The 13,512-nt window shown below is 34.0% G+C and overlaps 1 protein-coding gene across 2 annotated transcripts in view; it reads left to right on the top strand.

Moving 5' to 3' along the window:
* The first annotated feature begins 2,521 nt into the window (after window positions 1–2,521).
* LOC132742397 (uncharacterized) overlaps window positions 2,522–13,512 on the top strand; it is a 31,809-nt gene continuing 20,818 nt past the window's right edge. Inside the window, exons 1-3 of one of the 2 annotated variants that reach the window (XM_060730811.1) lie at window positions 2,522–2,776; window positions 5,329–5,503; window positions 8,591–8,793. In XM_060730811.1, coding sequence (XP_060586794.1) covers window positions 5,380–5,503; window positions 8,591–8,793 — 327 coding nt within the window. In that variant the 5' untranslated portion in view covers window positions 2,522–2,776; window positions 5,329–5,379. Of the gene's footprint in view, window positions 2,777–3,229; window positions 3,365–5,328; window positions 5,504–8,590; window positions 8,794–13,512 lie in introns of those variants that run through there. The other variant, XM_060730812.1, reaches the window with a different exon arrangement.

Below are 13,512 nucleotides of genomic sequence, written 5' to 3'. Positions count from 1 at the left end.
AGTGGTGGGAACAAGATAACTAAGTCGTGCACGTGCACGAGATAATAAACCAATCAGATTATGCTATGTATATGATTTTTTTTAAACTTTAAACTTAAATTCCAGTTTAAAGTTTAACATGCATCATTCATCTTTGAAATTACTGAAGATATTCACTTTAAACTTGAAACATGTCTTTATGATTATATTAGAAAGTCACCTTCCAAGGCCCATAAATCAGATATTAATTTTGACAAAGTTATAGCCCTTTCTTGGACAATCCTGTGATAGAATTGGTCAGTTTGTAATTCAACGGCCTGATAACCTTGTTTATACGATATCTTGAGAATGAATAAGTTCTGGTTTATTTAATTTGGCAGGGACATTGCCCATAACCAGTAAATAGCCTTTAAGGATGTTTGAGGTCAATGACACTTCATGTAAAATCCTTGTCTGATGAATTATTTTGAAGAAAAAAGCCATGATTTATATTTACCTTTATACGACGCGGTCCGTTGCTACGAAAAATTGACAGGAAGCAGTATTTTCTCACGCATGCGCAATCTGCGTAGGACAAAAAAGCGTTACCCTACAATAGAAATGTAGTAGAAGGTCGTTGATTATTCCGAGTTAGTTTAAGGTAAGAATTAGAAAATCATATAAAATAGATTTTTACACAAGCATGAAAGATACATTTATAGCTTTGTGGCCAAATTGCTACAAAAAGGCACGGAAAAGACGATTGTTTAAGAATACCCCCTTACGATCACGGACATGACAATGAGATAATTGTTGTAAAAAATGTCGAAATATATATAAAACAAAATAGAGAAGTCAATTTAATTGTTGTTCAAATTGTTCTTATAAAAACTAAAGAAATTTTTAATTTCATAATTTTATTTTATATAATTTGATAGAGGTGTATTAATTATTATTCATAAAATAAGTCAGAACATGTGATAATTAATGTATTTTTAGTTTTCAGCTTACCTAATATTATCCTTTATCCGACTTGACTGTGATGCCAAGCAGAAGACACATAGATATATTTAAATAATGTTTCAAACTCTTGATAGGTTAAGATGGGTTATGAAATAACAAACAATTTATCCGGTTTCTCGTAAAACATTAAAATGCACGCCACGTACACTATTTAATTGTCACTTCACAAAATTAATAAACATTGATGGTATAATCTTAAAAAGTAACTTAAATTACGATAATTTCCTAATTTTATGTGATTAAATATGTCATAAAACTAAAACGTCCGGGTTGAATGATACTGAAAACTATTCACGTTTGAAGCACTGACCGCTTTAATTCATCAAACAAATCTGTTTTCTTGGTGACATAACCTATAATCACGTTTTCATAGCCTTCAAGTACGCTAAATGTAGTCTATCGTTATTGCGCTTTTGCCCTACGCAAAATGCGCATGCGCGAAATGCAACATCGGTTGCTATGGAAAAATCGTATTGTTAGAAGGTCTATAACCTAAAAAGATTTCAGTAGATGACACCTTATTATTTTTGAGGTCATTGGGTAAAAGATCAGGGTCACAATAACGCTGAAAGTAAAATCAATGTCCAATTAAAAAACTTGTATAAATGGCACTTTGACAGGCAGATATGAAGTTTGAGCATTATTGTTGTATTGCACATGTCTAGATAACCAGGAAAATTTGTACTAATAGTTTAATCTGATTTGTCAATTATCTCATGCGCACGACTTAGTAACTCTTGGGCACGACATAGTATCTCGCGCGCAGAACTGAATTATCTCATTGCCACGACTAAGTAGAATCTAACTCGTTTCATCGACGTAGTATCTCGTGGCCACAAAATAGTTTCTCGTGCACACCACTTAATTATATCATGGCCACGACTTAGTAACTCGTGACAACGGCAGAGTATCTTGTGCGCGCCACTGAATTATCTCGTGGCCACGACTTATTAACTCGTGGCCATGACATAGTATCTCATGCGCACGAGATAAATAAAAAACAAACACATGTGACATCTGTGCCACCGCAGCTGCATGCCTCCAACACAATATTACTTGAAAAAAAATGTACCATTGCGTAATTTAGATCAAGTCATACCGGCCAAAAAATTATATAGATCTAGGAGCTTCAAAATTCTGTTCATGATTCACTCGGTCATATCTAGCTCTAGATCTATATGTACAGATTTAATAGTGCATGGTGATATTGTATCTGAATCTCTATCTATACTGTGTAATGTTCACTGTTAGATTTACTACTTTTCGAAAACGCTACAACAAAGACGCTAAAATATAATTTTATATAAAAAATAAATCAAGTGAAAAACAAAAACAAAAAAATTGCAAATGTCACTTTTATGCCACCGACCGTACAATTCCGAAAGCTGAATTAGATCTTTTTATAAAAAGCGCGATACATTTTTGTTACGTCATATGTTAACAAAATTGTTTTCGTCATTAATCCATTTCCGAGAATAAACATTGTGATTTTTAGAACAAAAACTGATGGGCAGTTCTTGAATTATGAATTTGAATTATGAATTTATGATGTGTTTCGTTAACATATTTCATTTGCTAACAGATTTAACTTCGCATATGGAGCAATGATTCATCTGGATTAAAGTTCCTAAGATTAGGAGTCATCATGATTGTCATTCAGAAGTTTTAAAAGTCAGAAATAGGATTTATGGAACTGGATGGAGACTGGCAATGAAGGAATCTTCCGAATGTGAATTTGTCGTAGAAAGATCTGTTTCGAAATTCAACGGGATTCTATTCCGCTTAAAACATAAAAGTAAGTGCAATTTCTACTCCATGTGACTTGATGTTTTTGTTGCTTATTATTCACGTTTTTGAAGTTTTGCATCATATAGAGTCTTTCGCAACTAAGCTGTTAGATCTACATCTTGTAGATCCAGCTTTGTAAAATATACATGAATTTTGAAACGACCCCGAGAACCTCAAGTACATTTTAAAAAAATGACACGTGCTTTCTCTTGTTCATCTTCATATGAATGGCGTCGGAAAATAAACAACAAAGATTTGTCGTAGAGAAATCAAACTTTGCTTTTAGAAGAAAAGTAGAAACTTTAGTGGAAAAATATCTCGAGGGGAACTTTTTTTAATCTACAAAAACGGTTTTGGTTTAAGTACTTATCGTTTTGTTTATTCATACCAGGCACAGAATATCCCGCCATTTTGTTAACTATTAATATATCGTGACGTCACTATTAACCCAGTTTTTACGGGAAAACGTACTTTAATTTTGACGTCATGTAAACAAATAGAACGAATTTTTAATATAGTAAGGAAAAGATAACAGAAAATATAACACATAAAGATAGTTGAAACATTGAGATAAAAGAAATTGACAGAATTGAAGGTACACGAAGAAATATTTATTCTGTTTATAGTTCTACATGTAGATCTATTTGCTTATTATTAAAGTAAAAGTTTAAAAATAATTATTTTTTTTTAATGTTACAATGTTCTTTACTGTATTTCTCTCTATATTTTACAAATTCGTTGTAGATATTTTATAATCCTGACTTGAAACCGACCTGAAAAATGATGCCAGAAGTAAAGAATATCTATTTAAAGGAACATTGTTTTTATTGAATGTACAGTAGATATTGATTTTTTAAAAAAAGGGAAAATGATCTTTTTTAAGTTTTAGATCTACTGTTAAGTAAAATAGAAATAATCTATCTAAATATATATTTTTTGCTTTGAAAAGTTATTTCATAAGAGAAAGAGAGAGATATTTTACACTATTAACAAGATTATATAGAGAGAGAGCGAAACTATTCCAATATTTGAGCCGCGTCACGACAAAACCAACATAATGGGTTTGCGACCAGCATGGATCCAGACAAGCTGCGCATCCGCGCAGTCTGATCAGGATCCATGCTGTTCGCTATCAGTTTCCCTACTTGTTATTGAGTTTGTAAGCGAACAGCATGGATCCTGATCAGACTGCGCGGATGCTGGTCGCAAACGCTCTAGATCTATGTTGGTTTTGTCGTGACGCGGCTCATTTTATGATGCTATTCTAAGGGAAGTTTTCCCGGGAAGAGGGTTATTCTTCAGGGGGTATTCGTGATTTAGAAAATGGGGCTTGGAATACTTTTTGGGATAGTGTGTGAACACTTTTTTACGGAATGAATCACATTTATCATAAATAATATAAAACTTTATCGGCTTTACAAAGTGGGGTATTTGCCTTTTGACAGCGTGCTATATTATTTTAATTTCACGATGACACTTTTTATAGAATAGATTGTAGAATGTTTATATTTCCGTTACGTACATTTAAATAACTTAAAATTTTAAATATAATTGAACTTTAAGAATTTTAAACTAATGTGCATGCCTACATAGTCATAATATATTATTACCCTTCCAGATTTTTTCCGCCTTTTTGATTGGATATTGATCACCCGAAAGAAATTGATATTACCGAGCCAGACGGGTAATATACACACTAAATTAACCCGTTGGTTACCCCACGTTCTAAACAACATGCGCTGTGGCGATGCGCGTACGATTTGATTTTACGCGATGTAAATTCCGATTTACAAGCACTTTTTAACTGTCAAATGATAAATATTTACCAAAATAGAGTAGTCATACATATTCTCATGAGTATTGAAAACAAATATGACATAGTGAAAGCTTGATATTAATTCCAAAAATGTGCGTTCAACAGACTACTCCTTTTCTCTTGTTCACATTCGTTAGGTTCGAAGGAAAATACGTCATGTATTTATGTGACGTCATGTAGTGGTGAAGGGGTACCTTAAAGGGACTCTTATTTCGACGTTTCATTTGAAGTAGCAATGATTTATTTTAAATCGTCTAAACTCGGCAGGGGAAGGGTAATAAAATTATTATTTTGGTTTTGGAGTGATATATGTGAATATATTACCTGTCAAGATTTTATATCACCCGAGCCGTTAGCAAGCGCCTGAGTGACCATGTTTATTGTAAACTACGGAGTGACTTTTTTAGTTATATTTTATAATAAAGTTTCCTTTTAAAAGGAAAGGCTTGCCCAGTTTTGCCATCATCCCATCCCTTTAAAAATGATTTTTTAAAAAAAAACCCTCCTAGATCAACTCTTTATGATAAAGAAATAATTATAAAAAAAATAAATTGACCTTGTATACCAGAATGTCAATCGCAGTTTGAACTATTATTATGTATATAAGAAAATTAAAAAAAAATGTTTATCTCTTTATAAATGCTTTTTCATTTTATACTTCCATACCATGTACAATATCTCTAAAATAATACATCTAATATTCATATATACAGCAATTAAAACAGCTTATAACTCTTTTTCAGAATCTAAATTGACAAAGAAGATAAACTTGCTATAAATTATCCGCTGGAGAAATGAAGACTTCGTTAATAAATCACATCTTCCTTGCAATGGTTTTTGTTATAAGCTTGAATCGTCAGTCGTGCATTGCCAAAGCCATTCCCTATTCACAAGGAAATGTAGAGATGCCAGCAACAGGTGCGATTTTTTTCTACAAATAGTTACTTATAAATATTGTTTCCAAACGAAGTTAAAGAGGGTATACTGGAGTCAGCTGGTGGTCAGTCGGTCGGTCGGCCCGTTGCAGATTTCTTGTCCGGGATATAGTTCTAAAACTAAAAGAGATATCAAGTTCAAATTGTGTAGGTAGATAGATCTTATTGAGTAGAAAAGCAGCCCAAAAAGAACCGTCACACTGCATTGCCTTATTTTGGAGTTATTGCCCCATATTTTACACTTCAAACTTTTTCCGGGACATAACTTTAAAGCGACAAGATGTATCAACTTGAAACTTTGTAGTTATATATAATCATTGAGTAGGAATGCACTGAAAAAGAATCGTAACTCTGCCTTCTTTAATTTATGAGTTATTGTCCTTTGTTTATTTAACAATTTGAACTTTGTTCGGGACATCAGTCTATAAACAAGCAACTTTGTGGGTAGACAGCTCACATTGAGGAAAAGTGCAGTGCAAAAGAACCATAACTCTGCCTTGCCTTATATTGGAGTTATTGCCCTTTGTTCACTTTTACACTTTGAACTTTGTTCGGGACATCACAATGTATCAACTAAAAACATTGTAGGCATATAAACTTACTGAGTAGTGCAGTGAATAAGAACCATGATCCTCATATCCCAAATTTTGGAGTTATTGCCCTTTGTCAATTTTTACACTTTGAATTTTGTCCTGGAAATTACCTGAGTACTATCAAAGGTATCAACTTGAAAATGTGTAGGTAGATAGATGTAACTGAGAGAAGTGCAGTGTGGAAGAACCGTTACCCTTTCTACCCTAATTTTGGAGTTATTGTCCTTTGTTCATTTTAATACTTTGAACTTTGTCCAGGATATAACATGAGAACTATGAAAGGTATCAACATGACACTATATAAATAGATAGAACTCACTGAGTAGAAGTACAGAAATATCAGGGAGAAAGAACGTATTGCCCTTAAAAGAAGTCAAGAAAACTTCAAATCCAAACTTTAATATATGTTAATAAATAAGTGATTTGATATTGGCCCTGTTATTTGTCCGAGGGCAGTCGTATTGGCCCAAGGCCGAAGGCCGAGGGCCAATACGACTGACCTGAGGACAAATAACAGGGCCAATATCAAATCACTTATTTATTGACAATTTTATTAAATAACTACATGTACTTTTAACTTATAATATTTCACATTTAATCCTCGGATATTTCTTCTTATTTTAATTCTAACATATTTTAATTATAACAAAGAACAACTGTGAAAATTACTACATTATATCAGTTTGTTTGGAAAAACTACATTTTGTAACTTATATTGTGCATGTACAACAAAATGTCAGACTGTGAATGTTTAGAAACTAAGACTATTTTGTTTTATTTGTACAACCTGTCGGCGTCTACACATAGACCGAGTTAAAACAAAATGGCTGCCATTTTCCAGTTTCTTGCAGAAATCTATATCATTTTTTGGCCCTGCTTTATTAGCCAATCAAATTACTCCAAATGCGGGCTTTATATCTATATCACTTTTCGGCCCGGGGCCGAAAAAGTGATATAGATATTGGCCCTGTTTTAAGGCAGGTCATCGTGTTATTGAACGTGGCAGGTGCTTTTTTATAGGACTTATAACGTGTAGTTATTTAATAATTTATTTTATTGATGTAGGACAAAAAATTCACAAACATTTGAAAAATATCTGTAAAAAACTGCATTCTGCTTATCATCATCCTACGTGCAAAATTATTTAATAAAAACACGTTTTAATACACTTGTTACTATATATAGTAACAAAATTGCCTATGATTTCAACTGATTTTGAGTGCCACGTGACCTATTATGAGTTTGCGGCCCGGGGCCGAGAACTAGTTATCAGCCCGTAGAACATGCGCACGTGCACAAACTGAAACAATGACGTCATATTTTACGTCATCAAACAGTTAACTGTAAAAGTGAAAGTAGGTTGTCAGCACGAATTGCTTTATTCTTATTATGAGAGCTTAAGCGTTTTTAGTAGAAACACATTTTTGTTACTATTGAAATTTGATGAAATAATACGACAAATTTATTCCGAAAAAAAAGAAAGAAAATAAAACTTGATTCTAGATTCTACTGCTTTGAACACAAACAGTAAACATCTCTGTACAGAACAGTAGAATAGTAGACAAGAATGTCAACGAAAGAACTTTGTTGTTGTAGATCTATTTACTATTAGATCTACCAAGTGTATTAAAGATATTAATACACGTCAGAGTAGGACCGGGAGGTGATAATCGGCCCTGAATAAATAATGGCCCTCGGGCTAAAGCCCTCTGGTCCATTATTCATTTTGCGGGCCGATTATCACCTTCTGGCCCTACTCTGCCGTGTATTAATCTCTTATTCTGACAAGCACGCGCGCGTGTGTGGGGGGGGGGGGGGGTATTCGGCACTTGTTACAATTTCTAGTTTTTATTTGTTTGGGTAACACTGAAAACAGCATTGCTGGCACTACAAAAAAACAAATTGGTTTATAATCTCTCAACCTTCACTGTTTCACTGTAGCCGAACTATATCTGAATGAGGATGAAAAGAAAATCATAACTAAATGGAATAACAGGCAGAAATAAATGCCATCATACGTAAATTTTGTTTCGTCGATGTCATCATACATCATGTTAAAAAATTATCAAAATTAGAGAAATTTAACAGAACTATATTTCAAAATTGATGACGTGACGTCATGATATGGTGACGTCACAAAGGAGAATGCGCGACGTTACGCGGCAAAATCAGTAATAAAATACTTAAAATCACTTAAAAAGTTAAAATGCATAAAATAAAATGAAAATTTATTTGTTTTGCATGAAAGATTGAAATATATTTCATTCGTGAACACCAGCTATCATATTGCATCTGGTGTTCAGTGAAATTATATTTCAATCTTACAGGCAAAACACACAAATATCCTCTATATATTTAATCAAAATGATACATTTATTGTTTTTATTAATATTTGTAAGAAATACTTATGGAAAATGTGCCCATTGTGCCATAGATTGATTCAATGTACATCCAAGACTTTTAGTATTAATTTTCAGTTAAAGTGAAGGTCGTAGCTACAGATAAAAGACAAAGAAGGTATATCAACCAGTTTCCTGACCAATTAGATGTTGACGTGTCAACAGATGAATTGCATGAACATTTTCAAAATCTAAAAAGAAATCATCACGTTCCGCATATTAAGTATGTTCACATGATGGAAAATGGAGCAGTTAAAAAGTTCAGATTTGAAAGAAAAGAGGTAATTCATTATTTTGTTGCAATATCTTCAGTCACTTATACGTAACTTTTTTTATGCTCCCCGAAAAATTTCGGGGGAGCATATAGTCGTCGGGTTGTCCGTCCGTCCGTCTGTCCGTCCGTCCGTCCCAATTCGTGTCCGGCCCATAACTTAGTAATTTGAAGTCGGATTTTAAAACTATTTCACAGAAATGATCACCATATTGAGACGACGTGTCGCGCGCAACATTTGGGTCGCTACCTTGAAGGTCAAGGTCACAGCATGACCTTGCATCAAAATCGTGTCCGGTCCATAACTTCTTTATTTGAAGTAGGATTTTAAAAATATTTCACAGAAATGATCACCATATTGAGATGACGTGTGGCGCGCAACATTTGGGTCGATACCTTGAAGGTCAAGGTCACAGCATGACCTTGCATCAAAATCGTGTCCGGTCCATTACTTTGTTATTTGAAGTCGGATTTTAAAACTATTTCACAGAAATGATCACCATATTAAGACGACGTGTCGCGCCTAACATTTGGGTCGCTACCTTGAAGGTCAAGGTCACAGCATGACCTTGCATCAAAATCCTGTCTGGACCATAACTTCTTTATTTGAAGTCAGTTTTTAAAACTATCTCACAGAAATGATCACCATATTGAGACGACGTGTCGCGCCTAACATTTGGGTCGCTACCTTGAAGGTCAAGGTCACAGCATGACCTTGCAGCAAAATCCTGTCCAGCCCATAACTTCATTATTTGAAGTCAGATTTTAAAACTAATTCACAGAAATGATCACCATATTAAGACTTTGTGTCGCACGCAACATTTGGGTCGCTACTTTGAAGGTCAAGGTCACAGCATGACCTTGCAGCAAAATCATGTCCAGCCCATAACTTCGTTATTTGAAGTCGGATTTTAAAACTATCTCACAGAAATGATCACCATATTAAGACAACGTGTCGCGCCAAACATTTGGGTCGCTACTTTGAAGGTCAAGGTCACAGCATGACCTTGCAGCAAAATCTTGTATGGCCCATAACTTTGTTATTTGAAGTCAGATTTTAAAAATATTTTACAGAAATGATCACAATATTGAGATGATGTGCTGCGCGCAACATTTGGGTTGCTATCTTGAAGGTCAAGGTCACAGCATGACCTTGCAGCAAAATCGCGTTCGGCCAGTAACTTCATTCCTTGAACATGTTGAAGTCGGATTTAACAACTATTTCACAGGGATGATCACCATATTGAATCGACGTGTCACATGCAACATTTGGGGTGCTACCTTGAAGGTCAAGGTCACAGCATGACCTTGCAGCAAAATCGTGTCTAGCCCATAACTTCCTTATTTGAAGTCTGATTTTACAACTATTTCATTGAAATGATCACCATATTGAGACAATGTGTCGTGCACAGCATTTGGGTTGTTTTTACACTTTGAACTTTGTCTGTGACATAACTCTGACACTACAAGAGGTTTACCTTCATGTGTCCAAAACCCATTCGGGGAGCATCACCCGGTTCAACCGGCTCTTGTTTTCTAATGTCTTTGTTTATGAAAACAAGGGATACAGGTTTGCTTCTTTAAAAAGAAGCATGCGAGAGGTCGTCTTTTTTGCAGCTGTGGAAAATTTGTTTCGAAAATATTTGAAGATATTTTTACTTAAAAGGCACAATTAATGTTTATGACTTACAATTATTTAATTAAATAGAATTAATCATATATATCAAATATTAAAATGACCTTTTGTTCGTTTGAGTGAAATATGGAATATAATTTCACGTTACATGATAAAAGATGATTCAAGAGCTGGAACGTCGATTAAAATAAGTGGCATTTTATCATGTTGAGTGGAAATATAAGCCATCTTATTCTTTCACGAAAAGCGCAAAAGTAACCTTTTTATTTAATTGCATTTTTAAAAAATGGTTACAAATCCCCTTGCTAGCAAATCAACTGCAATTGTACAGCGCGCAGTAATATAAAAATATGGCATGTTAAACGTTGCAATATTCAATAAATTAAATTTGTGTTCTATATCCAATATTTATATTGTATACATTGTAAATATTATATGCTATACCATTATTATATTTATTCAATCCTGCTGAATATTTGTTCATCATAAAAATATTTGTGTGCGATAAGTTTCTTTATGTATGTTCTATATTTAAGAAATAACATCGGCCTGAGAGGTGTATATCGGCTATTTAACACCGGTTTGGAGTTTTGATGCGTAAGAATTGACCACGAAGGCCGTAGGCCTGAGTGGTTAATTTTGTCGCATCAAAACGACAATACCGGTGTTAAATAGCCGATATACACCTCTCAGGCCGATGTTATTTTGATTCTAACACGATGAAATAAGGAAAATCACTAATGTTATTTTTCAAGCGGAAATAACTTCCGGTGCCGAGTTTCGTATAACGCTGTTCGATTTTCGCACCCTACTGTTGCGAAGATATAGAAATTATTAAACAAAAGAAATAATAAGAAAAAAACGTTATTTTATCAAGTTTTCAACAATAAAAAAATACGTCGTATTGTGTTTACATCAGTGCCCAATTATCATTCTTGTCTGTATGAAATAAGTCAGCTTGTTTATGAATGAGTTGTTTAACTTTACTTAGGATGACGTCATTACGCTGCTTACGGATTGGCGCCGTTTTGTCAAAATATTTATTAACTGATGTGGATCTTATATGTGGCGTTAGTGTATGTGAGATATTATTTCGGTATTGTATGAAAAGAAAACATTAAACGAACTGAAAATATAAATAAAAATGTTTTTTATTGTTGCTTTAAAATGCTTTGTAAAGTATACAATCGAGGGTAAAAACATAACAGCGCATATACAAGTAGTCCCTAACCGGTGTCTATTGGCAGTTTAACACCAGTTTTTTCCTTCTTTGTCTATAGTGACAAAATCACGTGAGTGTTAGAATTGAAAATATATATTGTATAGTTAAAAAAATTATTGTATAGATCTACTGAAAAAAATTTATTCGATAATTTGAATCATGGGACAGAACACTTAGCATACTAAGCCCCGCCTATAAAGTAAGCACGAATTTCTGATAAGGCGTTATCATCCTGATTAAACTAGACTAGTGTAGCGGAAATGATCAGCGTCCCTGTGACTGTCACTTGTAAATAACACCGTGTATATCCAGTAACGCCGGAGTGTGAAAATAACGCACGATTCGTGCAATAAGTAAGGCAAAATTGTGCAAATTATGGCGGATCATTCGTGAAAATGATGACTTGACCACCGTTTTGAGCGAGATTTTGGCTTTTTGACGGCTCTTATAAGTACAGCAATGCATATTATACCGTATAATTTCGATTTTCGGTAGGCAAGTGACTTTTACTAAACTTTTGGTGATATTGAAAATTGAAATAAGCTGATAAAATGTGATTCAAGTCGTTTTTATGAGGTCTCCGCAGCCGTATGCGGTTATTCCTTTTTTCCAGTTCGATTAAATAAAAATTATGTTGACCAGTTTACTTACCGCTTTGGAAATCCTGTCAGCTATCCGCCATTTATTGCACAATTCTGCGTTACTTATTGCACGAATCGTGCGTTATTTTCACATCCCGGTGTTACTGGATATACACAGTCGGTGAATAAGACATTTGATTTATCCTCCTTATAAGTGTATATGTAAAAATTGAAATAGATTTTAAAATCTTCAGGACATGCAATCGTATAATAATGGATTTTCATATGCCTAATAATTTAACCACGATATGAACCTATATGCGGGGATATCATGTAAGGTGCATTTACATAAAAATACACGGAACATAAATCACATCCTCTATATTAAACGAAAAAATACCAACAAGAAACATTAACAACTGAAAATGTTATGCCGTTAATGCAATGTACATGTAAAGCGACCCGGCGCACGGTATAACTTTAAAATTTGACGTTAACGACGTCGCAAGTGTATTGTCTTTAACGGAGCAGCTCGAAATAGGCCAATACGCGTTTCACATGTTAATTGCGGCTGATCAACTGCCTGTATAAGTCGGTGTAATAGACTGTATGATAATAAATGAGCTCTTGTAATGACGCAAACTTCCGTTCTTTCCTTCTGTAACTTGATTGCTGGAAAATTGCACATGAAATAAACTATTTTATCACATAAACCGCGGCGCAGGAGTGTAATAAAGCCATTTATCACACACCCGTGCCGTTTTCGCGACTCCGTAAACATGGTATTGCACGGCCGTGCATATATTTTGACGTGACGTCATTAGCGTTATACAAACATAGTATAAAGACGCGCTAAATGTTAGCGTTATACTACAAGTGCGTCAATAAAAAATGACTCTTATTTCACTTCAAACGGTCTTTATTTTGGGTATGTGATAAATAGAATATTAAATTCGTGTAAGTTCAGTACTGAATTTATTGCACTCGTTGAATAAAATAATATTATGCTCGCCAGAGGCTCGCATAATATAATTTTATTCAACTCGTGCAATAAATTCAGTATGAAACTTACACTCATTCAATATCCTCTATTTAATAAAAACGATATTCGCCCATTCTCAATAAATAAAGCATTTGAGGTTGAAAAATATTAAAAAATTGATGTTGTCATCGTCTCATTTTTTATCGCTGAAGTGAAAGTTTAGGGTATTTTGCAAGTTTGCCAGAAATATTTTGAACAAGAAACTATGATATAACAGGATGGCATTTATTTCGGTAATGACACTGTAT

The sequence above is a fragment of the Ruditapes philippinarum genome, unplaced genomic scaffold (assembly GCF_026571515.1).
Source record: "Ruditapes philippinarum isolate M1 unplaced genomic scaffold, ASM2657151v2 ctg11922_1_1_1_1, whole genome shotgun sequence".
Taxonomy (NCBI): Eukaryota; Metazoa; Mollusca; class Bivalvia; order Venerida; family Veneridae; genus Ruditapes; species Ruditapes philippinarum.
This window is presented reverse-complemented; position numbering and strand designations above follow the sequence as displayed.